The following is a 24,741-nucleotide window of genomic DNA, read 5'->3' as shown; positions in this document are numbered from 1 at the left end:
GTTAGAAAGTCTTCGGAGCTACACCTAGAGCTTCTATGACAGTGACGTCGACGAAGGTATGAGTTCGAAGTCGCAGTCCTATAGCTTCTGTGCTGTCATATTGTGTGAGGGTTAGGAGGCGTGTTAGCGACTGGTGGTCGGGATTGCTACAATTCGCACATCGGGAATTGTAGCTCCTAAAAACAGTCTAAAAAACTGAAGGCTACCTGTGCCACTAGAGGCATGAGTATTAAAAGACCATTAATAGCAACCGTAAGTCGCTTTTGTGCGTGACCGCCAAGGAGCCACAAACTACGCCGAAATATACAGACAAAAGTGTGACCATTTTATGTATCTCTATTTCTTTTCAGCAACAATTCCAAAAACCGGGGTTAGGTTCGAAGCCTCTCTAGAGTAAGTGAACGAGGGGCAATCCCTCCGCAAGGAGCTACTCATGAAAATGTTTGAACGATCTGCGAGATTTTGAGACAAAACCCCGGATCTTTCCGAAATGGCCAAAACGTTGATTTCTTTAAATACCTATAAACAAAACCTTTCCTAAATATAATTTTTTTATATAGAAAGATATAGCTTTTCAAAGTAAGAATACCTGCGTACGCCGGCGCGCCGCCCACGCCGATAAAATGATCGGCGTAAACCTCTATTGGGGACTTACTTTAAAGTTCTATAATTTTGGAAAAGAGCGGTAGCTCCATTTAGTGTGATGTTAGGCACTTGACTTTTGCGGGGACAATGACAATTTCACCAAAAACAAGCTACCATATTGAAAAATGTTACGAATTTTTCTAATTTTGATGGATTTCATATTAACGAATATGACTAAATTACTTGCATAGTTATTTTAAATAAAAAATGAAAAATAATGGGCCCCATGCCTTGGAAATATTCTAATACGAAATATTAGCCTAGAAAAGAAGGTTTTTAGTAAGTTTTTCGAGCTCGAAAATTGCTTTGGTGGAAGAAGCATGGATCGAAGTATGCAAAGCAGGGGAATATAGCCCGTACATTAGGAGGGAATTGTTAAACCATTTTTTTGGGGAGAACATTACCCTGTAGCTCTGCAGGTTAGCCACTAGTTATGTGAGTGTTTTTGACCGTTGTACCAGGGGTCACCTTGTGGAAGCCTCGCCTATACACATTCTGTGCTCTTTTAGCATTGACATAGATGTGCAGACTTTGGAGATACACTTTTTCTCAACATTCCTTGAGAAATATTCACTGTAGGGGCATGATAATAGGGTCATGCTAGAACAACAGGATTTTTCGTGTATTTTGTTCTGTCTAGGGGTCAAGCTGTCATAAAGATATGAGTCATTAACTAATGTATTACTCATTATCCACTATTTTTATATATTGTCTCAGATGACCATTGCGTTTTCATGCTAAAGGAAATTTCCGTCCCGAAAAACCACAATTTCGACTTAAGCAGCAACGGTATGGCAACGCTTCTGGCAAAACAACAAACATTATGAAACTTCAAAAATCTCCAAATGCATCAAATCATTTTGAGTGGAACTGTCTTCTTTTTTGTATCATGGGTGATATTCTGTTATTAAAAAGTTCAGAAATTTTTGAAATTTGACAGAAAATGCAAAATTACGCTTTATACTTACTCACATCGAAAAAATTCGGTTTTGTTCACGAAGTATAGCCTTTCATTCAAGGTGAGAGAAAGAGAGCAGTTCTTTTTTGACGGCTTATGAGACAAGATGTGGTTTCTTATCAACACCCTGAGTATAGGGTTGAGAGATTTTGTATTGATAATGGCCATTAAAATATTTCTTTATTTCTTTATTTAATTATGAGTCTTTGGAATACAATCTTTACAGACTATGTACTGAACTAATTTATAGGTTACATACTAATTTTGTGTATAAATCGAACCACTTATAGGGCTGAGTTACGCATCACGAGAAAAGCATTAATTGGCATCGAAAAATCCAAAGTGATAGCATCACTTAGTGAATTAAACTCCCTTAAAGCACGATTTACGGGAGGATTACGAGCATATAGCGTTCTCGTATTAACCCCATAGAAAGGAGACATATTACGAAGAAACCGTTGAGGGACATTAAACCGAATCCTTTCTAATAAGTATGGACAGTCAATTAGGCCCTTGACAATTTTGAAAGTAAAGGACAATGAGAGTATAGATCTTCGACTCTCCAAGGATTTGAGACTTAGCAGTGTAAGACGAGCAGTATAAGATGGTATTGGCTCCTCAAAATTTAACGTCCAAAGAGCATACTTAAGAAAGCGTTTTTGTATTCTCTCTAGTCTATTTATAGCTGTCATAGTACTAGGTCTCCAAATAAAGACAGCATATTCTAAATGAGACCTTACAAAAGAAGTATAGAGAGCTTTAAAAGTATAAGGGTCACAGAACTTCGCGGAATTGCGCCTAACAAAACCCAGCATTGAGTAAGATTTAGAGGTAACGTGGCTAATATGATTATTGAAGGAAAACTTGCTATCAAATATAACCCCAAGGTCCTTAATCTCACTAAGACATTGAAGGTCACAATTAGAAATACTATATTTTGAGCTAAGTATATTGGATGACTTAGAATAAGTCACATGAAAGCATTTAGATGCATTTAAGGACAGATGAGACCTGAGACACCACAGATGTAGCTTGGTAATGTCATTTTGTAATTTCAGCGTAAAGAAGACATTTAGCAAATGTAAAGCTATTGCTAATGTCATTAATAAAAAGATTAAATAATAATGGACCTAGTATACTCCCCTGTGGTACCCCAGAAGAGGCAATAAAGGGAATAGAAGACTCCCCATCAAGAGTAACAACACTCCGCCTGCTGGATAAATATGAACTTAACCATAACAGAAAGGAAGAATGAAAACTAAGGCATCCTAGTTTATTAATTAGTACTCTATGGGAGACCCTATCAAAGGCTTTCGAAAAGTCAGTATAGATACAATCTACCTGCGAACCAGCTGAAAAAGACTCAATGCAATACTCACTGAAAACAGCAAGGTTAGAAATCGTCGACCTCGACAAAGTATTCTGAGCTTGTCATAGACAAATGCAAACCCTGTGCAAGGTCTCAAAATTTTGACTTGCTTGTTCAGCTTTCTTTCTATCACCTTGTACACTAAATCAAGTACAATTGTATGTATGTTTATCAATTTATTTTGCGCCTTTTCGATTTCCACACGTCTTAAGGGATTTCCATTCTTCGTAGCTATTATGAGAGTAATCCTAAAAGCGCATAACATTCTCTGCCCTAGATTATCAACAAATCCTTTTGTCCTCAAGCATTTTTTTTTTGTCAGCATATGTTGCATGTTATGGGTAAATAATAACGGTATTTGTCGAAGAACAGAAAATCAATTCAAAGAACTAAAAATAAAATGAACAAGTAAGGAAGGTTAAGTTCGGGTGTAACCGAACATTACATACTCAGTTGAGAGCTATGGTGACAACATAAGGGAAAATAACCATGTAGGAAAATGAACCGAGGGGAACCCTGGAATGTGTTTGTATGACATGTGTATCAAATGAAAGGCATTAAAGAGTATTTTATGAGGGTTCTATAGGTCTATATAGTTCTATAGGTGGACGCCATTTAGGGATATAGCCATAAAGGTGGATCAGGGTTGACTCTAGAATGCGTTTGTACGATATGGGTATCAAATGAACGGTATTAATGAGTATTTTAAAAGGGCGTGGACCTAAGTTCTATAGATGGACGCCTTTTCGAGATATCGCCGTAAAGATGGACTAGGGGTGACTCTAGAATTTGTTTGTACGATATGGGTATCAAATAAAAGGTGTTAATGAGCATTTTAAAAGGGAGTAATCCTTAGTTCCATAGGTGGACGCCGTTTCGAGATATCACCATAAAGGTGGACCAGGGGTGACTCTAGAATTCGTTTGTGCAACATGGGTATCAAACGAAAGGAGTTAATGAGTATTTTAAGAGGGAGTGGGCCTTTCTGGACCAGGGGTGACTCTAGACTTTGTTTGTACGATATGGGTATCAAATGAAAGGTGTTAATGAGTATTTTTAAAATGGAGTGGGCCTTCGTTCTATAGGTGTTCGCCTTTTCGAAATATCGCCAGAAAGGTGGACCAGGGGTGACTCTAGAATGAGTTTGTACGATATGGGTATCAAATTAAAGGTATTAATGAGAAGTTTTAAAAGGGAGTGGTGGTAGTTGTGAAGGCGTTTTCCAGATATCGACCAAAATGTGGACCAGGGTGACCCAGAACATCATCTGTTGGATACCGCTAATTTATTTATATATGTAATAACTGCCAAGATTTTAAGGGTTTTTTATTTCGCCCTGCAGAACTTTTTCATTTTCTTCTACTTAATATGGTAGGTGTCACAACAATTTTATAAAGTTTTTTCTAAAGTTATATTTCGCGTCAATAAAACAATCCAATTACCTTAACATATTTCATCCCTTTTTTCGTATTTGGTATAGAATTATGGCATTTTTTCATTTTTCGTAATTTTCGATATCGAAAAAGTGGGCGTGGTCATAGTCGGATTTCGTTCATTTTTCATACCAAGATAAAGTGAGTTCAGATAAGTACGTGAACTGAGTTTAGTAAAGATATATCGATTTTTCCTCAAGTTATCGTGTTAACGGCCATGCGGAAGGACAGACGGAAGACTGTGTATAAAAACTGGGCGTGACATCAACCGATTTCGCCCATTTTCACAGAAAACAGTTAGCGCCATAAAATCTATGCCCCTACCAAATTTCAAAAGTATTGGTTAATTTTTGTTCGACTTATGGCGTTAAAAGTATCCTAGACAAATTAAATGAAAAAGGGCGGAGACACGCCCATTTTGAAATTTTCTTTTATTTTTGTATTTTGTTGCACCATGTCATTACTGGAGTTGAATGTTGACATAATTTACTTATATAATGTAAAGATATAAAAATTTTTGTTAAAATTTTACTTTAAAAAAAAAAATTTTTAAAAGTGGGCGTGGTCCTTCTCCGATTTTGCTAATTTTTATTAGGCGTACATATAGTAATAGGAGTAACGTCCCTGCCAAAGTTCATCATGATATCTTCAACGACTGCCAAATTACAGCTTGAAAAACTTCTAAATTACCTTCTTTTAAAAGTGGGCGGTGCCACGCCCATTGTCCAAAATTTTACTAATTTTCTATTCTGCGTCATAAGTTCAACTCATCTACCAAGTTTCGTCGCTTTATCTGTCTTTTGTAATGAATTATCGCACTTTTTCGGTTTTTCGAAATTTTCGATATCGAAAAAGTGGGCGTGGTTATAGTCCGATATCGTTCATTTTAAATAGCGATCTGAGATGAGTGCTCAGGAATCTACATACCAAATTTAATCAAGATACCTCAAAATTTACTCAAGTTATCGTGTTAACGGACGGACGGACGGACGGACAGACATGGCTCAATCAAATTTTTTTTCGATCCTGATTATTTTGATATATGGAAGTCTATATCTATCTCGATTCCTTTATATATGTACAACCAACCGTTATCCAATCAAACTTAATATACTCTGTGAGCTCTGCTCAACTGAGTATAAAAAAAGACAAAATAAACCGGGCAGCTTTAACGCTTCAATGGACAACAACTCAAACAGCGTTTAAAATATCATGAAGGGCTCTTTATTATTCTATAAAATATAAAATGTAAGTATGTAGGTATGTAGGTGTGTAGGTGTGTTTGAATGTATTGTATTTCATTGTAAAATATGTAGCTGAATGGAGGCCACTAAAAGGCGGAAATCGTAGCAAACGAGTAAGCTAATATTAATTTCATATCTGGCATTATAAAATTACTAAAGGAATAAAGTATTTTTAGTAGAATTTGAAGATAAGTTGTTTTGCTTTTGAAACTAAATCGGTTAATTGTGGGCATTTCATCACATGTACTGTAAACTTTTTGTGATATCAAATTATATTTAAAGACCATTCGACTGCTTGAACAGCACACAAGTCTTGTACGTTCTTACCGCTTCAACCCTTGCCATCACCCTTTTCCATATATCACTAGTATGAGGACAAATTCTGTTCGCATGCGCGAAAATGTAGATTTAAAACTAGCCACATATACGAATTAAGTCAGACTCTGAGTAAGAGTTTTAGGATTTTTTGGCATTTATTTCCAAATTCTTAAAATCGCAAACTTCGACTGCCTTATGTTTATAAATTGGTTTTCTTTTTTCTGTTTCAGGTGCCGAAACAAAAAATATCGCGAAGACTTACCAGAGACGAGTGTTATTATTACCTTCCATAATGAAGCTCGATCCACACTACTACGCACAATAGTCAGGTAAGGAAATCATTTGAATCACTCAAAGCGGTTCAACTTTAAAAGTATTTTGTAAGACAAAACAAGTTTAATCCGGAATAGCAATAGAAACGAAAAATATGCTCTGCTACAGCTCCGGCTCTGAACATGAATTCAGCATAGAGCAGAGCCGTAGCTATGAGCTATGGCCTGTTTTAGAGTGGAACAAATAGTAGAGTAAAAACTGCGAACGGAATGCTACTTGTAGTAGAGCGATAGCGCAAAAATGTACTTCTTGCTCTGTACTCTATTGAGCATTGTTATATGAAACCTTGTCTTTTCAATTGTTTTTGTCATTGGAGCTGATGAAACGTTGTGATATTGTTATTGTTATTGCTGTTGTAGCTTCTTTGTTTTTTTGTTGTTGTTATTACATTGATACACTCAACTCTGCAAGTTGTATATAAATAGTAGCGCTTGCTTATTGCTCTCATGTTTGTGCTACGGCTCTGCTCTTTGCTCTGTTAATGTACAGAGCCGGAACAATATCAAAAAAAAAAACCACAGCAGCATAGCATTTTCATTTACTGATGGAGTCTCTAAAATCGAACATTTGCCACAATCAAACTTAAAGACGTTTTAACGACGGTTGCGTGGGATATCACCCCAGTTCGCCAAATGTCATATTCGAGAATATTTCAAAAACACCCGATTTCAGAATTTGCTTCGAAAGCGCTCTATCGCAGAATTCGGTTGAAAAACAACTTATGTCAGAATATGTTCCATAAATGCCCCAGCTAATGCTAAAATGTGTGGCGACCACCGTGGTGTGATGGTAGCGTGCTCCGCCTACCACACCGTATGCCCTGGGTTGACACCCCGGGCAAAGCAACATCAAAATTTTAGAAATAAGGTTCTTCAATTAGAAGAAAATTTTTCTAAGCGGGGTCACCTCTCGGCAATGTTTGGCAAGCGCTCCGAGTGTATTTCTGCCATGAAAAGCTCTCCGGCCAATTTGTAGGGAAAATCAAGAGGACCACGACGCAAATTGGAAGAGAAGCTCGTTAGATCTCTTCCGAGGTTATCGCGCCTTACATTTAATTTTCTTCTTCTTGTCAGAAAATCTCTCAATTACACTGCACTTTGCTCAATTGATTTGCAGGTTTGCAAAATTGTGCGAATTTCTGCTTGAAACACGTAGAGGGTTGGATGCATCTTGGAGCCGTCGGCTGTAGATTTGTATGCTGTTTTCAACTGAGAGCGTGTCTCTTTACACTTATTCTTACTTGAAATAATCTATTCCGGACCTAACTGAACCCACTATAAATATATTCAGGATGATGTGCTTCATCTTGGCATCCTTCCAAGACCTCTATTCTCTGAGTTTAAGTGTGATTTGTGCCGATTTAAACAGTATGTAGAAGTCGATCGAAAGCATGCTTAAAATCACATCTACAACCGTCGAGGGTAAGTACTCTAAACTGCGGTGGCACCAACGCTTGCAATAATATGAACTTTCCGCGACTTATTATAGCTCTTCAGAAGAGCTTTGCATGTACTGAAATAATTACTTTGAGTTTGATACTTGACTTTAATGCCTCAGGATGTCCAAAAATCCATATACGCAGATGCGAAAGAGAAAAAGGCTAGACATTTGACAACCACCCTAATGTACATACATACATTCATTCATTAGCTTTGCAGATAAACAAACATTCACACGCTAACCACTCAAGCAGAACTAACTCAATTAACTCTTATAACCCCATTTGTTTTTTCAGTGTGCTAAATCGAAGTCCTGAACATTTAATACGAGAAATTATTCTAGTCGACGACTTCAGTGATCATCGTAAGTATTACAAAAAAACAACCCTTATTTCACACAAACAAACACGAAACTTAATTATCACAAATTACACACACAAATAAGTATTTATTTACCTCAATATTACCATCAACCAAATTCAAATTAATCTCTTTAATTATTCATTTCCCACACTCAGCTGAGGATGGTTTGGAGTTGGCCAAAATCGACAAAGTGCGCATATTGCGCAATAAAAAACGTGAAGGACTTGTACGTTCGCGTGTACGTGGCGCCAATGCGGCTGTGGCTGGCGTACTCACCTTTCTCGATAGTCATGTCGAGTGTAATGAAAAGTGGTTAGAGCCGCTGCTCGAACGTGTACGTGAAGATCCGACACGTGTTGTTTGTCCGGTCATCGATGTCATTAGTATGGACAACTTTCAATATATTGGCGCATCGGCTGATTTACGTGGCGGTTTCGATTGGAATTTGATATTCAAATGGGAGTATTTGAGTGCTGTGGACCGTGCGACACGTCAAAATGATCCAACCACTGCCATACGTACACCAATGATAGCCGGCGGTTTGTTTGTCATTGACAAGGCTTACTTTAATAAACTTGGCAAATACGATATGAAAATGGATGTGTGGGGTGGTGAGAATTTAGAGATTTCATTTCGTGTTTGGCAATGTGGCGGTAGTTTAGAGATAATACCATGCAGTCGTGTGGGGCATGTTTTTCGTAAACGACATCCATACACTTTTCCCGGTGGCAGCGGTAATGTATTTGCACGAAATACAAGACGTGCAGCTGAAGTTTGGATGGACGACTACAAGCAATATTATTATGCTGCAGTGCCGTTGGCTAAGAATATCGCATATGGCAAGTAAGTGTGTGTGTGTGCTGAAGGGGAGAGGGTGGTGAGCTTTAAATTGTTGATAGTAAATAATGATGTTGCTGCAGCAAAAGACTGCAATATGCCTTTGCTCAACTTGTTAACATTTATCCTGTGTACATTTTCATTTTTTTGTTTCCTTTTTTTCCGACCTTTTCTTGTTGCTGCTGCTGGCATCTTCACTATTGGATGTTCTTTGCATCAACAATTTGCTTCTTCCGCTTGTGTACAGCATCGACGAGCGGTTAGCGCTGAAAGAGAGATTGCATTGTAAACCATTTAAATGGTATCTGGAGAATGTCTATCCGGACTTACAAGTGCCGGAATCGTTCGAGTTTGGCCAATTCAAGCAAGGACCCACAGATTGCTTGGACACAATTGGCAATTTAGTTGATGGCACAGTGGGTAAGTAGCAATCAAACTCCGAATAAAAAACCAATATATTGTAAGTACGTGCAGTTAGCGTTTGTAGGTTATCATTGAACTTGTAGTAAAAGACGATTACGATAACGATTTCTGAAATTGAAATTTGATCTTACTTTAAAAATGATTATTGTTAAAGCCTGCATTATCATCCCTAAACCTCACCTGGAGAGGTCGCTGGTGGAAACTCGCTGCAAGCACTCGTTGCGTTTCTTTTCCTTTTATGGACTTTGCTTTCCTAAAAACGGTTCCGTTAAATGGCATCAGTTCCTTCGGGCCTATAAAAGGGACGAACAGCTATAAGCTCTCCCTTATTCTTCTATCAGCGATCCACCAGGTGAGTGTTTGCCAATACATTTTTATTTCATCCTTTTATATTTTTAATAAAGGCCTGTGCGGCAGGCTATTATATATATATACATATATATACTTTACATCTTTGGATATTTAACTTACCTGTTTGTTGTTGGACAGCTAGGCACAGCTGGTAAGTTTTCCGTTTCATTATCGCGAGTTTCAAGAACCGGGTCCCCATAGGTTCCCCGTTTCCGGAATTCACGAGGAATTCCGGCTCCATTTGGCCCCGCTCGAACAATTATTGCAATCGTGAAGTAATTCACTTGCTATTATAATTACATTTGTCGTAATTTCACTTTAAAGGTACGAACGTAGTAATCGTAATCTTAATTTTAACAGTAAATGTAATTGTAATTAACACAAATTGAAATTATGACTGCTGTAATCAAATATTTCTTGTAATCATAGCACTTTGCTCAGTTATCGATTTCACAATATAAGAATTATTGAAATCCTAATTACAAGTTTCTATGGCATAAAGAAAGTTGTACTTATTAAATGAGGTACTTGCGAATACAATTACCGTAATCATAACATGTATTTTGCCTTAGCTTCAACAATTACTGTATTTTTGATAAACAGACATGATTACTATATCATAATGGATAATTAGTCGTAATCATCCATTAATCGCAATCTGCATCATCCAGCTAGACATAAATTTCATATTAAGGGGCAAATTATGTATGACGCAATGAGTAATTTTTTCTCGTTTAAACCAAAATTGGTATAATATAAGTGCATTCATTCACATTCAGTGAGTGACAGTTATACTATGTTCAAACATAAAAATAAATTGGGGCAATTTCGATTTAAATTGAGTGGTGTTCATACAACTCAATTTAGCTTTACACAATAGTAATTTGATAGCTGGTTGGCTCATCTCTACAGCAGCAACATACCTTTGTTGAGACTGTCAAAATATGCATGTTAGTATTAGGCGAATTGAATGGAATGAAAACATAAAACTTTTTCGTGTGTTGTAAGAAAGTGTGTTGGTTTCATTTTGAGTTTATCTTCTTTTGACAATCCCTACTCCAGTGAAATGAAAAAAATCAAATCAGCTGATGAGATGAGCCAACCATATATTGAGCTATGTGTAACTGGCGTTTAAATCTACTCAATAAACGCACTTTACCAGGTTGCATTTGCAGTTTGAAACAATTTATTATGCAATTTTTTTAAATTGGCAATTTATTATTACAATTTATTATACGATAATAAAATGCCCAAATGGTATAAATTGTCAATTTGGTGTGTGTTTGTACATAGTTTAAACCTGATTAGTGGTAAATAGCAATATCAGTGGCTACATGTAAAGTGTCACGGCGTCATACATAATATGGCCATAAAGCTCTAAATTGCCAATGTGCCGGCCTAGAATTCAAACTAGATCTCTAACTTCTTAGCCACCTTCGTTCAAAACCCCGCGAACAATGGATGGAAATATCTGGTTATCAAAATCAGTCGTATGGAAGAGACTTCCCTCCTATAGTATAGGCTCAGGTATTACTGTCCTAAAGGAGCCCGATATAGTTATTAGTCATTGAATGATGCAAGTATATCTTCTTCCCGCAGCTTCTTGTCGCTCAAGTAGTTAGCCCCAAAACTATTCCTATATATCTAAGTTGAGATTAAGCAGGTTTTCCCAAAAAAATTACATTCTTCTTTTGCATTAGGATGCGATTGAGCTCCAACTACTGTATTCGCTATGCTTAGAAGCTTCCACTATGATTAGTCGGCAGATCATGGTTGGATATGGTGCATTGCCAAAGCTGAATTTAAATTCTGTCTTTGGGTACCGTTAACAAATTGGCAAGACGTGCTTATAAGTCTGCTTAAATTTGTTCCCGCTGAATGATTAAACCATCGTTAATAAAAAGCTAACCTTTATTATGCTGATCCTGGCTTTACCAGTGTGACATGAGTTTCAAGAAGAAGGTATAACGGTTAGTGGTTGCTTAAGTCTTAAAGTACCTCTAAATACGCTCCCTGTTGAAAGCTCGCTCTACAGAATATAGTTATAGTTTTTTTACTCATAGTCTCGCTTCTAATGGAGCTGAGCCATATTTTTTTAAAACACAGCTCACCTGCTGAGTAAACAATATTTCAGGTCGATCCTGTCAAGAGATTAAGAATCGCTTAAACATTAAATATCACTTAGAGACTCTGTAAACCTCCAAGGAATAAGAAGAATTTATATGGTAAGATCGAATATGCACACAAATATAGGGGGATTAAAAAGATTGCCAACTCAGCGGCAACCGACGATAGCAGGAGCAGAAGACTAGCTTAGGTGCCCGAAGGTCTTGCATTTGATGGTTAAAATCTGAGCGGCAAAAGTGGGGCAAAAGGTAGGATGTAGTATAGAGGGACGAACGACAATAGTTGAGCAGCAATGGGGCGACAGATGGTGCCACCACTAGTAGCGCAGCGACACTTGAATGGGGCGATGGATGGTGCTGCCAGTAGCAGCGCAGCAACAGCTGCTTTCAGGCAAGGAACGCTTCCTTTCTCGCAGCTACAGAAAATTGATGGTTCTATGGATGATAATTTCATACAATTGGTAAACTGTAGTTAGGATGCTTTTATTTTTGGTTAGCACCACTGCCGAGCAGCACTGCCGGGATCGAAGTTCAATTTTTACCAGCCGTACCTACGTCGATCGGTTCGTGAGCTGACTACAAATGCATCTTTAAAGACTAACTCGCATTGTGGTCACTAATCGCTCCATGATCCGATCTGGAGCTGGGGAGACAGGTTGGTGTTTTCAAAAAGCAAATATTCTTTATTTAACAAAGCGATGTGGAATATATCGAGCGGTATGAGGATACAATTTACCAGCCCCGTCGTAAAGTGTATAACCCACACCGTTTTACCACGTCATTCGCTCAGCTAGCTCCAGTAGTGGACAGTATTGTTTTAAAGGAAATTATTGCTGCCAGCTTACCTAACTAATTTTGAATTCAGCAAATCTGCACTTTTGAATGCAGAATATGAGACGGCTGGGAAGCACAATCCCACACTGGAAGTTCAATAAAATGCTATTAGCTTAGCGACCACGAAGTAAGGAATGAACTATTATAATCTTGACACATAGGTTTTGTTGGTTGTTGATAAGGCAAGTCATCAAGAGCCCCAGTCGAAGGATGTTAATCGAAAAATATTATGAGTAAATTTACGAGCAGTATAGTGGAGCAGTACAGGCATCCCCTTGCATTCAATATCCATGAGATCTGAAGGGCTTCGAAATTGAGGTGTTATAAGAATTACAATCCCATGCATTCCTGTCCCTCATTACGTATTGAATCGCTTTACTTAAAGCTACTTGAAAGCCCCCAAAAAGGACATCGTCTCTGATTCAAATATATTTGAATACCATATTCTTTTTATGATGGTATATACCGACGTGCCGCAGTCTAAGCCATTTCCTTATCAGCATCCAACAAAGAATGAGAATCCAAACAGCCGCCTGTATAACCTAGAAGGTGGCTTAATACGTATGAAAATGACCGTGAGTGCTGCAAAGATTCCAGCTCTCACTCCAAAGGCATTTCGGGTCCTTTCGTTAACGTCGAAATGTCGATTTTCTAAACGAGCTGACCTTTTTTCAATCAGCTCCTATCAACTGTACTAATCACAGGAATTCCTCCCACAGAGCTTCTTTACGTTGACTCTAACTGATCGCATGTAATTTGTAAAATGTGTTCTTAAATCAATCACCGACTGCAAACCTAATCACACTTGCTCAATTATAAACTTCCGCTTACCCGACAATCTTATAACGCCATTGGGCTATAGCCAATGATGCTTTGATTAATTTCACTTCAATGAAACTTTGCAACTTGTTCAGTTTGCGCCCCTTCGATGTTCACTGTAATGGCTATGGAGGCCAATGAACTGTTTGCTGCTGTATTCACTTCCTATCCACTGGCATGCACATCAGCCAAGCCAAGTCAGTATCTGTTCTGTTTCATTGGTTGAACAATAAAAAATTAAAAACAAGAAATATAACCAAAAAAAGATATTAAAAATAAAAATTGTATGCAAATTTAATTAAGGCATTGATTAAAATTGCATTTTCCCAATTTTTGTTATTCATTTTATCTCTCTTTCTCATTGCATGCGCTCATCAACTCAACGCTGCACATAGGACTCTTCCAGTGTCACAATACGGGCGGCAATCAGGAATGGGCCTACACCAAAAAAGGCCAAATCAAACATGATGACCTCTGTCTGACGCTCGTCCAATTCCAACGTGGCTCCGAGGTGGTGATGAAAGAGTGTGACAGCTCAGAGAATCAGCGTTGGACATTGCGTGAAGGTGGTTTCCTGCGGCATAATAAACTTAATGTATGCCTAGATTCACGTGATCATAACGAGCATGGCATAACAGCGCAGCGTTGTAATTCAGCATTAGAATCGCAGCGATGGAAATTCGTAGCAAATGGGAAGTATGCGTGAGAGGAGGCAGGGTTGAAGACAATTGCTGATGGTGATGCCATTATGGTAAACATGAACGCGAGTGCACGCATGGCGTCAACGGAAATGGAAACGGAAGAGGGCATGGGTATGATGAATATGGAAACGGATATGAATTTGGAGAATGTGGTGAGCAAGCACTAAACAGGGATCTCACATACGACTAAATATGAAGACAACTGCAAACTATTTACTATAAACTACTATAGTTACGACTCTTAAAACTACAACTACAATTGCTGCAATAACTCAAGAACACGTAGAGTTTAATACAATAATAATACTAGAAATGGTAACAATAACAACTACCATCAATTACAGCAAAGTGACAAGAAAAATACTGACACAATGAGGTAAAATATTTGTAAACGTGCAACACGCGTACTCAACACAAACACACGCACTTACACATAGGCACATAAAGGGACACACGCATTCACATTATCATACACTCACACATACATAAGTGAACACTCATACTGCGAAGTACTAATTTGTCCTCTGGCCTGAAGTAAGAAATTGGAAGAAGAACAGCAAACAAGTGATAAAATCAAAGTTAGTATGAAACACATTTTTATATACCCTGTAGCATGAAATTAGACTGTTTTCGAATCAAACGAAACTTTTTTGAAATCAAATGAAACTATTTTCAAATCAAATGATACTTTTTCATTCCAAATTAAACTTTTTTCAAATCCGTATAAACCTAGTTTGAATCAAACGAGACTTTTAATATCGAATGAAATTTTTTAAAATCCAGTGAACCTCTTTTTAAATCAATTGAAACTTGTTCAAGCCAGATCAAACTTTTTTCAAAACAGATAAAGCTTTTTTCAAATCAAGTGAAATATTTCGAAATCAATTGAAACTTTTTTCAAATCGAGTAAAATTTTTTCAAGTCAAATTAAACTTTTCTAAAATCAAACTAAAACTTCTTGAGTCAAAGAAAACATTTTTCAAACCAAATAAAACATATTTCAAATCAAATGAAAAATTTTTCAAATCACTCGAAACTTATCTGAAATCAAATAAAACTTTTTTGGCGTCAAATAAAACTTTTTTCAAAGTCAAATGAAACTTTTTTTAAATCAAATAAAATTATTTACAATTCGAATGAAATATTTTTCACTTCAACTGAAACTTTTTTCAAATCAAATGAAACTTTTTTCAAAGCACATGAGACTTTTTCAAAGCAAGTGTAATTGTTTTCAAACCAAATGATTCAAACTTTTTTCAAATGAAATAAAACTTTTTGTATCAAATTAAACTATTTCTTAGCACATGCGATCTACAGGTTTTCAGTATTGCTTGAGGAATTGAAAAGTGCCAATACGGTTACCACAACAGCAAAAATACCTATCATGAAATCGATACGATTTTTTGGTGAAAACCGGAGCGGCCTTATTTGTTAGCAAAATTATGTAGTTTTTCATGCTATTGGGTATACAAGTGCGTAATGTAAAATTGGCAGTGGAATACTTGGAAACATACGCTCGAAAATTGCCGGTAAATGCGGGAGAGCGGGGGATGGTAAATAACCAATGACCGTTGATGTCATTTAGCAGAAAAGCGTTTAATAAAGTATAATGTAAAAGGATATAATTAAGCATAAACGAGTAAACAAGGACACCAAGTTATATTTGAAGAGTAAAAGTATAAAGTTAAAGAAACGATGGCGCCAGCAATGGAGGAAAGCATTATGTCAGTTGAACTTATGACCACTTCAAGTGGTCTAATGAACACCAAGTGTCTTTAAGGTCAATGAACTTAATTTTAAATTTGACTTTGAGGCTGTAAGGAAATTTCGGTTTGATATAATGACCATTACATTAAAAATAATATAGCCGCGTTTTCTTATGTCGAGGGAAACACAAAAACAAGTTAGCATCACACGATCAATAAAACGTTCCGTTAAATATTTGCTTTTGTTTCAAAGCAGTCCTCGCGGAATGAAAGCAGAATATATGGCATTTTCAGGTATAATGAAACTTTTTTCGAACCCAATTAAAGTTTTTTAATTCAAAGGATTTCTTTTCAACAAAAATTGGGATTTTTTCAAGTACGAAACAATTTAGTAGCCGTTTTGGTCGCTTTTGAAAATAAGAGTTGCGTTATGATTATTACAGAATAGCAGAATGTTCATAAGGTCAAAATCGTTTACATTGAAACCATTTGGTCGTAAGTTGTCACAAGGTCAATTGGCATTATCGGCGTTGACCTTATGTCACACCATCTAGTGTAGGTATCAGCAACATCATTTTCAAAATTACCGCAATGGATGGTTTGGTCAATTGTCGTCAAAATCGGTTATATTGAAAATATTTGCTCATAAGTTGTCACAAGGTCAATTAACGTTATGGCACCTGACCTTATGTCAACCCTCCAGTTTTGTTAAATTAGTGCTATGGCTGCTTGGGATGTCGGGATTATTTGGTCATGCTTCCATCTCTAACTCACACATTCATACACAGAAATAAAATTTTCTTTATTTAAATTTACATAATTTACAAGAAAAGTGGAATTTGAAATAAAATATGAGAATGAGAGATAGAAAGTGAGTAGAAGTCGGAGATGGGAGCAAAAGAGGTGGAATAAGTCGTCTAAGAGTTGAAAGAATTAAAAGTTAATACAAAATTACACTAAGGAGTGACGTTGGTGCACATACAAATATTTATACTTCTAAATAAAACAAAAAAGTGCTAAAATAAAATGAGGAGATACTACGAAAATTAATAGGCGAAAGGCAAGGGCTGTCAACAGAATCGTAAGTGGGATATTAAATATTTAGACTGATTTAATTTTTATTTTAATGTTGAACAGGTCAAATGGAAAACAGAAAAAAAATGTTCTTTAGTTAATTTTTACTGCGCACTTGTTTGTATTCCAATAAGAGCAGGAGATGGCAAGAGAGTAAATTTAGCTTTTCGTTCACCTTAAATTTTAGCTCGAAACCTTAGTGCAGTGATGCACAACGCTGGTATAGATTCAAAGCTCTTTTTGTAGTAGTATGAGTTAAATGGCGGACGCCGTGGTGTGATGGTAGCAAGCTCCGCCAACCAAACCGAAGATCCCGGGCTCATAAAATTTTTCTGAGCGCGATTGCCCCTCGGCAGTGTTTGGCAAGCACTCCGATTGTGTTTCTGCCATGAAAAGCTCTCAGTAAAAACTCATCTGCCTTCCAGATGCCGTTCAGAGTCGGCATAAAACAAGTAGGTCACGTCCCCCTAATTTGTAGGCCAAATTAAAAGGAGCATGGCGCACATTGGAAGAGAAGCTCGCCCTAAAATCTCTACGGAAGCTATCGCGCCTTCCAATGAGTTAACGTGAAGAATTTTTGAACATAGAATTCACGCATGAGATATTTGACTGCTGGCTTTACAGAATCTCTGTCGCTGCGCTCACACCATATGTAGGTGAACTCCGAACAGTTCTCCGAAGCTCTACAAAGCTCTCGTCTGCACCACTGCTTTAGTTGCCTACTCTTAGGCCAAGGGCACACTGATTGGCGCGACATGTAGCGGCAGCGGTGCTTCACTTTTTTGCCTATTTGATCAACATGGCCGCTGCTGCCACTAAGCGTGACTCGTTCCATAAGAATACGTGCAAAGAATATTTTGTCGCGTAGTGCAATGCAGATCACTGTGTCCTTAGCTTTAAACTTAGCTATTTATAAAAGTACTTTCAAAGGAAACTTTGTGATTATAAAAAAATTGTTTATTATAAACCTCAGTACCATCAAATATTTTCAACACGTCAATTATCTGAAAAATTTAAATTTTGTTAAACATTTTGCATATATAAATATTGTTGTAAAATATTTTTCTCTCATTTTTCTTTGTATAATTATTTCTTAAAACAAAAACACTAATCGGTCTTCTGAGTATACAAAAAAACAAAAACGGTTACCAAAATATAAAGAAATACCTTAATCGTAAAAGAAATAAAAATACAAAGATTTATCATTAGGTAAGCATTAATTAAGTGCTAATTATATTTCAAATGTGAATTGTAAATAAGACAAAAAAAACAAAAGATATTATTATTTTAAATAAAAAAAATGTTATTTATATAAAAAGCTAAAGGTGAAGAACAAAAATGAAATGAAAACAAAAAACTATTACATGTAACATTTCAAATGCGAGTTATTTAGTTACGATAACAATACGATTTTAAGTATAACAATTTTAGTTAATAAATTTAATACAAAGAATTATAAGAAACTGCAAAAAAAATAAAAAAATATATATTTAAAAATCTGCATATGTGTGTTTTTTGCTTGAAAGAATTTTAAAAAGCTGAAGCTGTGTAAAAACATGAAAATGTTGTAAACAAGCATATAGTTAAAACAAACAAAGATAGCATTTACAACAAAAACAAGATATTAAACAAATTCATATAAACTTAATATTTACATTTTTGCATGGGTCATTCCAGCACAAATCGAGTATAGCTTAACACAAACTTTTGTATTTGGAGGCATTTTTCACAAAACTTTCATTCGTCAAATACAAAAATTTGGGCAAAAATTTTTTTAATACGATATTCAAATTTTGATAATGTGAACCAATTTTTAATTTCAAAATTAAGTTTTCAATTCCTAATGGCACAATTTGGAGGGTAAAAAAATTGTTCTACGAAAACAAAATACAATATTTTTAAAATTTTATAAACTCTTTAAATAATAAGCTTTTATAAAAATGAAAATAAACTTTCCAGCCTGAAAAAAACTTTAACTCTAAGGGAATTAAAATCCGAAAACAAAGCAAATCAAAATTCAACATTTTTTCATACTCCTTTCGTTTTATAAATAAACTTTATTTGCCAGAAAAAACTCGTTCCAAAGGCAAGTTTTTTTAAAAGATTTACAAAAATTGTTTTTGGCAGAAAAGATCGTTGAGAAAGTCAATTGAGCTTTTTTTATTGTTATTTTGTTTTTTTTAATTATCTTTTTTTCAAAACTAAAATTATTTAGCACAATGAGCAAATGTTTCGAAAAATCTTTTAAATATCTGCTCTGCGAAGAAATGCAAAGACTAAGATAAGCAAGGCAAAATTTGCAATGGTTTTAGCAAATTATGTAGTAATAATTTAAAAAAAAATTTTGGAAAATGAATTTTTTTCAAAATTAGAAATCAAAAACTAAAATATTTAAAATTGGAAAAAAATATTATTTTTAGTTATATATCAATTTCCCTTTTAGCATTTTAAATTTAATTTTCAGTCTTTTAACTTAAATTTTTTTACGCATTTTTTTCTATCAAACATTTTATTTATTTAATTTTTTCAAAACCAAACTTTTCAAAATAAAATTTTATTTTTCATTTTAATTTAGTAATGATTCATTATCTTCAAATAAAAATAAACTTTTTTTATACTCAGCTGAGCAGAGCTCACAGAGTATATTAACTTTGTTCGCATAACGGTAATCCGTAACGGCATAAACTAATCGAGATAGATATAGACTTCTATATATCAAAATGATCTGGGTGAAAAAAGAAATTCATTTAGCCATGTCCGTCCGTCTGTCCGTCCGCCTGTAAACACGATAACTTGAGTAAATTTTGAGGTATCTTTATGAAATTTGGTATGCAATTTCCCCGGCGCTCATCACAGATTGCTATTTAAAATGAACGAAATCGGACTACAACCACGCCCACTTTTTCGATATCGAAAATTTCGAAAAACCGAAAAAGTGCGATAATTCATTACCAAAGGCGGATAAAACGATGAAAATTGGTAGGTACGTTGACCTTATGACGCAAAATAGAAAATTAGTAAATTTTTGGACAATGGGCGTGGCACCGCCCACTTTTTTTTTTTTAAAGGTAATTTAAACGTTTTGCAAGCTGTAATTTGGCAGTCGTTGAAGATATCATGATGAAATTTTGTAGGCACTCCGCCCTTTTTCATTTAATTCGTCTAGAATACTTTTAATGCCATAAGTTGAACACAAATTTACCAATCCTTGTGAAATTTGGTAGGGACATAGATTCTATGACGATAACTGTTTCCTGTGAAAATGGGCGAAATCGGTTGAAGCCACGCCCAGTTTTTATACACAGTCGACCGTATGTCCTTCCGCTCGGCCGTTAACACGATAACTTGAGCAAAAACCGATATATCTATACTAAACTTAGTCCACGTATTTACCTGAACTCACTTTATCTTGGTATAAAAAATGGCTGAAATCCGACTATAACCACGCCCACTTTTTCGATATCGAAAATTACGAAAAATTAAAAAAATGCCATAATTCTATACCAAATATGAAAAAAGAGATGAAATATGGTAATTGGATTGGTTTATTGACGCAAAATATAACTTTAGAAAAAACTTTGTAAAATGGGTGTAACACCTACCATATTGAGTAGAAGAAAATGAAAAAGTTCTGCAGGGCGAAATCAAAAGCCCTTGGAATCTTGGCAGAAATACTTTTCGTGGTATGACATATATAAATAAATTAGCGGTACCCGACAGAAGATGTTCTGGGTCACCCTGGTCCACATTTTGGTGGATATCTCGAAAACGCCTTCACATATACAACTAAGAGCTACTCCCTTTTAAAACCCTCATTAATACCTCTAATTTGATACCCATATCGTACAAACACATTCTAGAGTCACCCCTGGTCCATCCATATTGCGATATCTTGAAAAGGCGTCCACCTATAAAACTAAGGCCCACTACGTTTTATATAATCATTAACACCTTTCATTTGATACACATGTCATACAAAAACACACCAGGTTTACCCTAGGTTCATTTCGCTAAATGGTGATTTTCCCTTATTGTGTCTCCAAAGCTCTCAGCTGAGTATGTAATGTTCGGTTACACCCGAACTTAGCCTTCCTTACTTGTTTATTATATAAATAAATTTCTGACACGAAAACATTTATCAAAAGCTAACGGACACGATTTTAAGTTGATGCTTTGTACTTAAAAAATTTTCGTATTCAATTGTTTTTATTCTTTAAAATTCCCAAAATGTCTAAAAACAAGTTTAAATAACTTTTAACAGTTTTCAAAATAATTCAAACTTTCAAGGAACGTTGGTTCGTATGCAACAAAAATAAGTAACTAATTTTTCTTAAAACTTCAAAAAATTTTGAATCGAAATACTATTATTTTTGCGAAATGAACACTGAATAACATTTCGCAACAGTTCAAGTTCTTTCATGATATTTATGTAAAAACCTTGAAAATTTTAAATTAAAATTGGAGCCTAAAAACCAAAATTTTTTGTGTGTATAAAGTCTTAAATTTCTTGTTTTTTTTTTTTTTTTTTTGTATTGATGAGGTGATTTTCATGTTTAAAACATTTTAGTTTTTGAAATTCGCAAAACTTAAATTTTAATGAAGAAAATGCCATATTTTGATGATCGCGAGTTTGAATCGAGCTCAAGGCTTAACAATAATTATTTTATCATTATTATTGTTATAATATATTTTTTCTTAATGAAAAAAATTTTAAATTAGAATAGAAGAAAGAAAAAGTGAAATGAATGGCGCCTAAACGTTGCCGATGAAGGAACTTAGCAGTTCCCGAAATGGATCTATACAACGAGCTTTGGCAGTTGTCTAAATTTTTTCTTCCTTCTATTCTAATTTAAAATTTTTTCATTAAGAAAAAATATATTATAACAATAATAATGATAAAATAATTATTGTTAGGCCTTGAACTCGATTCAAACTCGCGATCTTAAAAATCAATAGGCCGATATAACAACAAAAACCATATTTTAACATTTTATTATTGTGATGGAATAATTTAATTTTTTTTATGATTTTATTTTAAAATTTTTTTGGAGTTTTGTGAATTCAAGCATTAAAACCTTATACATTTAAAAAATTCTCAAGTATTTTTTAGAGTTTTTGGTATTATAATGTAAAAAAAATATAAAAAAAATTGTAATCTTTTAAAAGTTTAAAACAATTAATAAGCACACTATTCTTCATTTAAATTTATTAAAATGCTTATAGCTTGAAAAACAAAAAATTTCGTTTTAAAAATTAAATAAAAAATATTACGAATCTTAACAGAACTTACGTGTTAAACAAACACATATTTTTGGTTCCCCGAATTTAAATTACAAAAATTTGAAAAGAAAACAAAGCTTTTGACTTAGGTTAGGTTATGTTGAACTGGCCGGTCCATTCGGACCTTACATAGACTAATTGAGTCCGTAGTGTTACCAGAAGTTTGTCTTAACGACCCAACTATCAAAAACCAGGACCTATGTTATAAAATAACTCCGTCCTCTTGGCAAATACTAGAAGCTTCCTAGGACTTAAACCACTTGCTGCATCGAGGTCAGACAGCTGTATCACTCCTAATAGCTGGAGTCTTAGCCTGGCAAGTGCAGGGCACGTACACAGAACGTGCTCGATCGTTTCCTCCTCCAACCCACACTTCCTACATCTTCTATCAATGCCAAAGCCTAATTTAAATGCACGTAACGCCAGAAGGCATTGTCCAGTCAGAATACCCATCATGAATCTACATTCCTCCCTTTTTAATGAAAGAAGCAACTTTGTTAGTCTAAGGATGTAAGGCCTACACATAATCTTCGACACTTTTCAGCCCCGCGCTTGAACCCACGCCTTTCCTGCTTGGTCGATCATGCGCACCTCTCGCCTTCGCTTAATCTCGCCCAGTCTAATTGGGACGTCTACGGAGCAACCTTCAAGGGATGCGCCCTTTTTAGCTAGTTCGTCCGCTTTTTCATTCCCATCTATTCCCATATGCCCTGGGATTGAGTGAGTTAGTGATGTTGGTTGGAAAATTGAGAAAAAAAATTTATATTTGCTTGAATTTCAAAACAATGTTGTTTCCTAAATAATTCAGAAACTCTGTTGAAAAGTAAAATTTGTAATGCCGTTTATTTAAAATTCCATACATATAATTTAAAAAGACACATAAATTTTGATTTTGAATATTGCATAGCTTTGTAAGAAATCGCACTTCATTTCCAAAGCTTGAAAAATGCTAAATAATTGAGTCTCACCATTTGCCGATTTTAGCTGGAATAACCCACTTTCATTCATACATACATATATATATATATATATATATATAGTACATACATAAGCAAGATTGCTGAAAATGAAAATATACAAATGGGGACCATCAATATTTATATGTTTGTAAGTATAACCACAAAATATTCATTGGCATAATAAATATTCAAATTGTGAAAGCTGTGAATTGTTTTTACAGTTCATTGCATTAAACCATAGATAAGCCAAAAATTTCATCAAAAAAGTTTAAAAATAAGTATAAATAAACATACATACAGATATAAAATGCATTTTTGCTCAAAATAAACTTTTAAAATATTTAGAAAATTTAAAAGTTGAGTTTTTTAATTTAAGAATAAATTGAAATGGATTTTGGAAGAATGAAAATGCGAAAATACATTCAACCATGAATTTAAGTATAAACTGCAGCAAAACATGAATTCACATTTATGTATTACGGGTAAGTACGAAACTTAAAACATGAAAATAAAGTCAATTGTGGGCTATTCTCAAACGATTTTTTAAATGTGTTTCAGATGATAAGGGTTTTCCTGAATTTCCGTGGTCTCAACCATCAACGGCCGTACTCTTATTGCTAACGGCTACAAGCATATTCCGCAAGCATTGTCTCCCATATATTCTTCGTATTACTCTCTTTCGCCCTCTCTATCTTTCTCCTACTCTTTTCCAACACCTCACTCAAATCCTGCTCCAAATTGCTGCTTAAGTCCACAAACTTGCAACACCTTCGCCAGCTGGCGCACGAGTCGTGGTAATAAGAAAGAAAGTGACTATTTGTCTCGAAAATTCTTCTTCTTATGATACAGAATAAAGTACGAAAATGAAACACAATGAAAAAAATTAGAAAAAAGCAAAAAAAAAATTTGGAAAATTTGTGTACTAAATTTTCCCAACGAATACGTGGGCCTTTTATGAAACTCCTTCGAAATCGGGAATAACATGATAGCTCCCCGAAGAGCCATAAAGCCGGCACCTCGCATTTTGTTCTGGACCTAATAGCAAAAGGACAAACAAAAAATTAAATTTACTTCGGAGATTGGGTTGAACTGGCTGGTCAATAACGACCTCACATAGACTGAATGTATCCATAATGTTACCGCAATTTGTTGGACAACCAAACGGAAGAACCCCAATCAGGTACCAGGACTTATTTTGTAGAATAAATCCGTCCTCTTGGCAAATACTGGAAGTTTTCTAGGACCTAGCTTAATTGCTGCCTTGAAATCAGACATCTCTGCCGCTCCTAATAATTTGAGCCTTTACCTGGCAAACCCACGACACGAACACAGAGCGTACACAGCCGTTTCTTCCTGCAGTTTGCACTTCCTGCACTTGCTGTTACTGACAAACTTAACTTATAAGCATGTGACGCCAGAAGGCGGTGTCCAGTCAGTATTCCCATCGTGAACCTTAAGTCTTCTACTTTCAGAGATATGAGCCACTTTGTGAGTCTTTTATTGGAGGCTTTTCACATGATCTTAGACAT

The 24,741-nt window shown here is 35.4% G+C and overlaps 1 protein-coding gene across 5 annotated transcripts in view; it reads left to right on the top strand.

The window, feature by feature from the left end:
• Pgant2 (polypeptide N-acetylgalactosaminyltransferase 2) overlaps positions 1-23,619 on the top strand; it is a 340,430-nt gene extending 316,811 nt beyond the window's left edge. For all 5 annotated transcript variants that reach the window (XM_067767507.1, XM_067767503.1, XM_067767506.1 and 2 more), the window contains 5 exons: positions 6,198-6,296; positions 8,036-8,103; positions 8,258-8,945; positions 9,187-9,359; positions 13,888-23,619. In XM_067767507.1, coding sequence (XP_067623608.1) covers positions 6,198-6,296; positions 8,036-8,103; positions 8,258-8,945; positions 9,187-9,359; positions 13,888-14,198 — 1,339 coding nt within the window. In that variant the 3' untranslated portion in view covers positions 14,199-23,619. The remainder of the gene's footprint in view (positions 1-6,197; positions 6,297-8,035; positions 8,104-8,257; positions 8,946-9,186; positions 9,360-13,887) is intronic.
• Positions 23,620-24,741: the final 1,122 nt, after the last annotated feature.

Source organism: Eurosta solidaginis, chromosome 2 (assembly GCF_040869045.1).
Source record: "Eurosta solidaginis isolate ZX-2024a chromosome 2, ASM4086904v1, whole genome shotgun sequence".
NCBI classification, from domain to species: Eukaryota; Metazoa; Arthropoda; class Insecta; order Diptera; family Tephritidae; genus Eurosta; species Eurosta solidaginis.
This window is presented reverse-complemented; position numbering and strand designations above follow the sequence as displayed.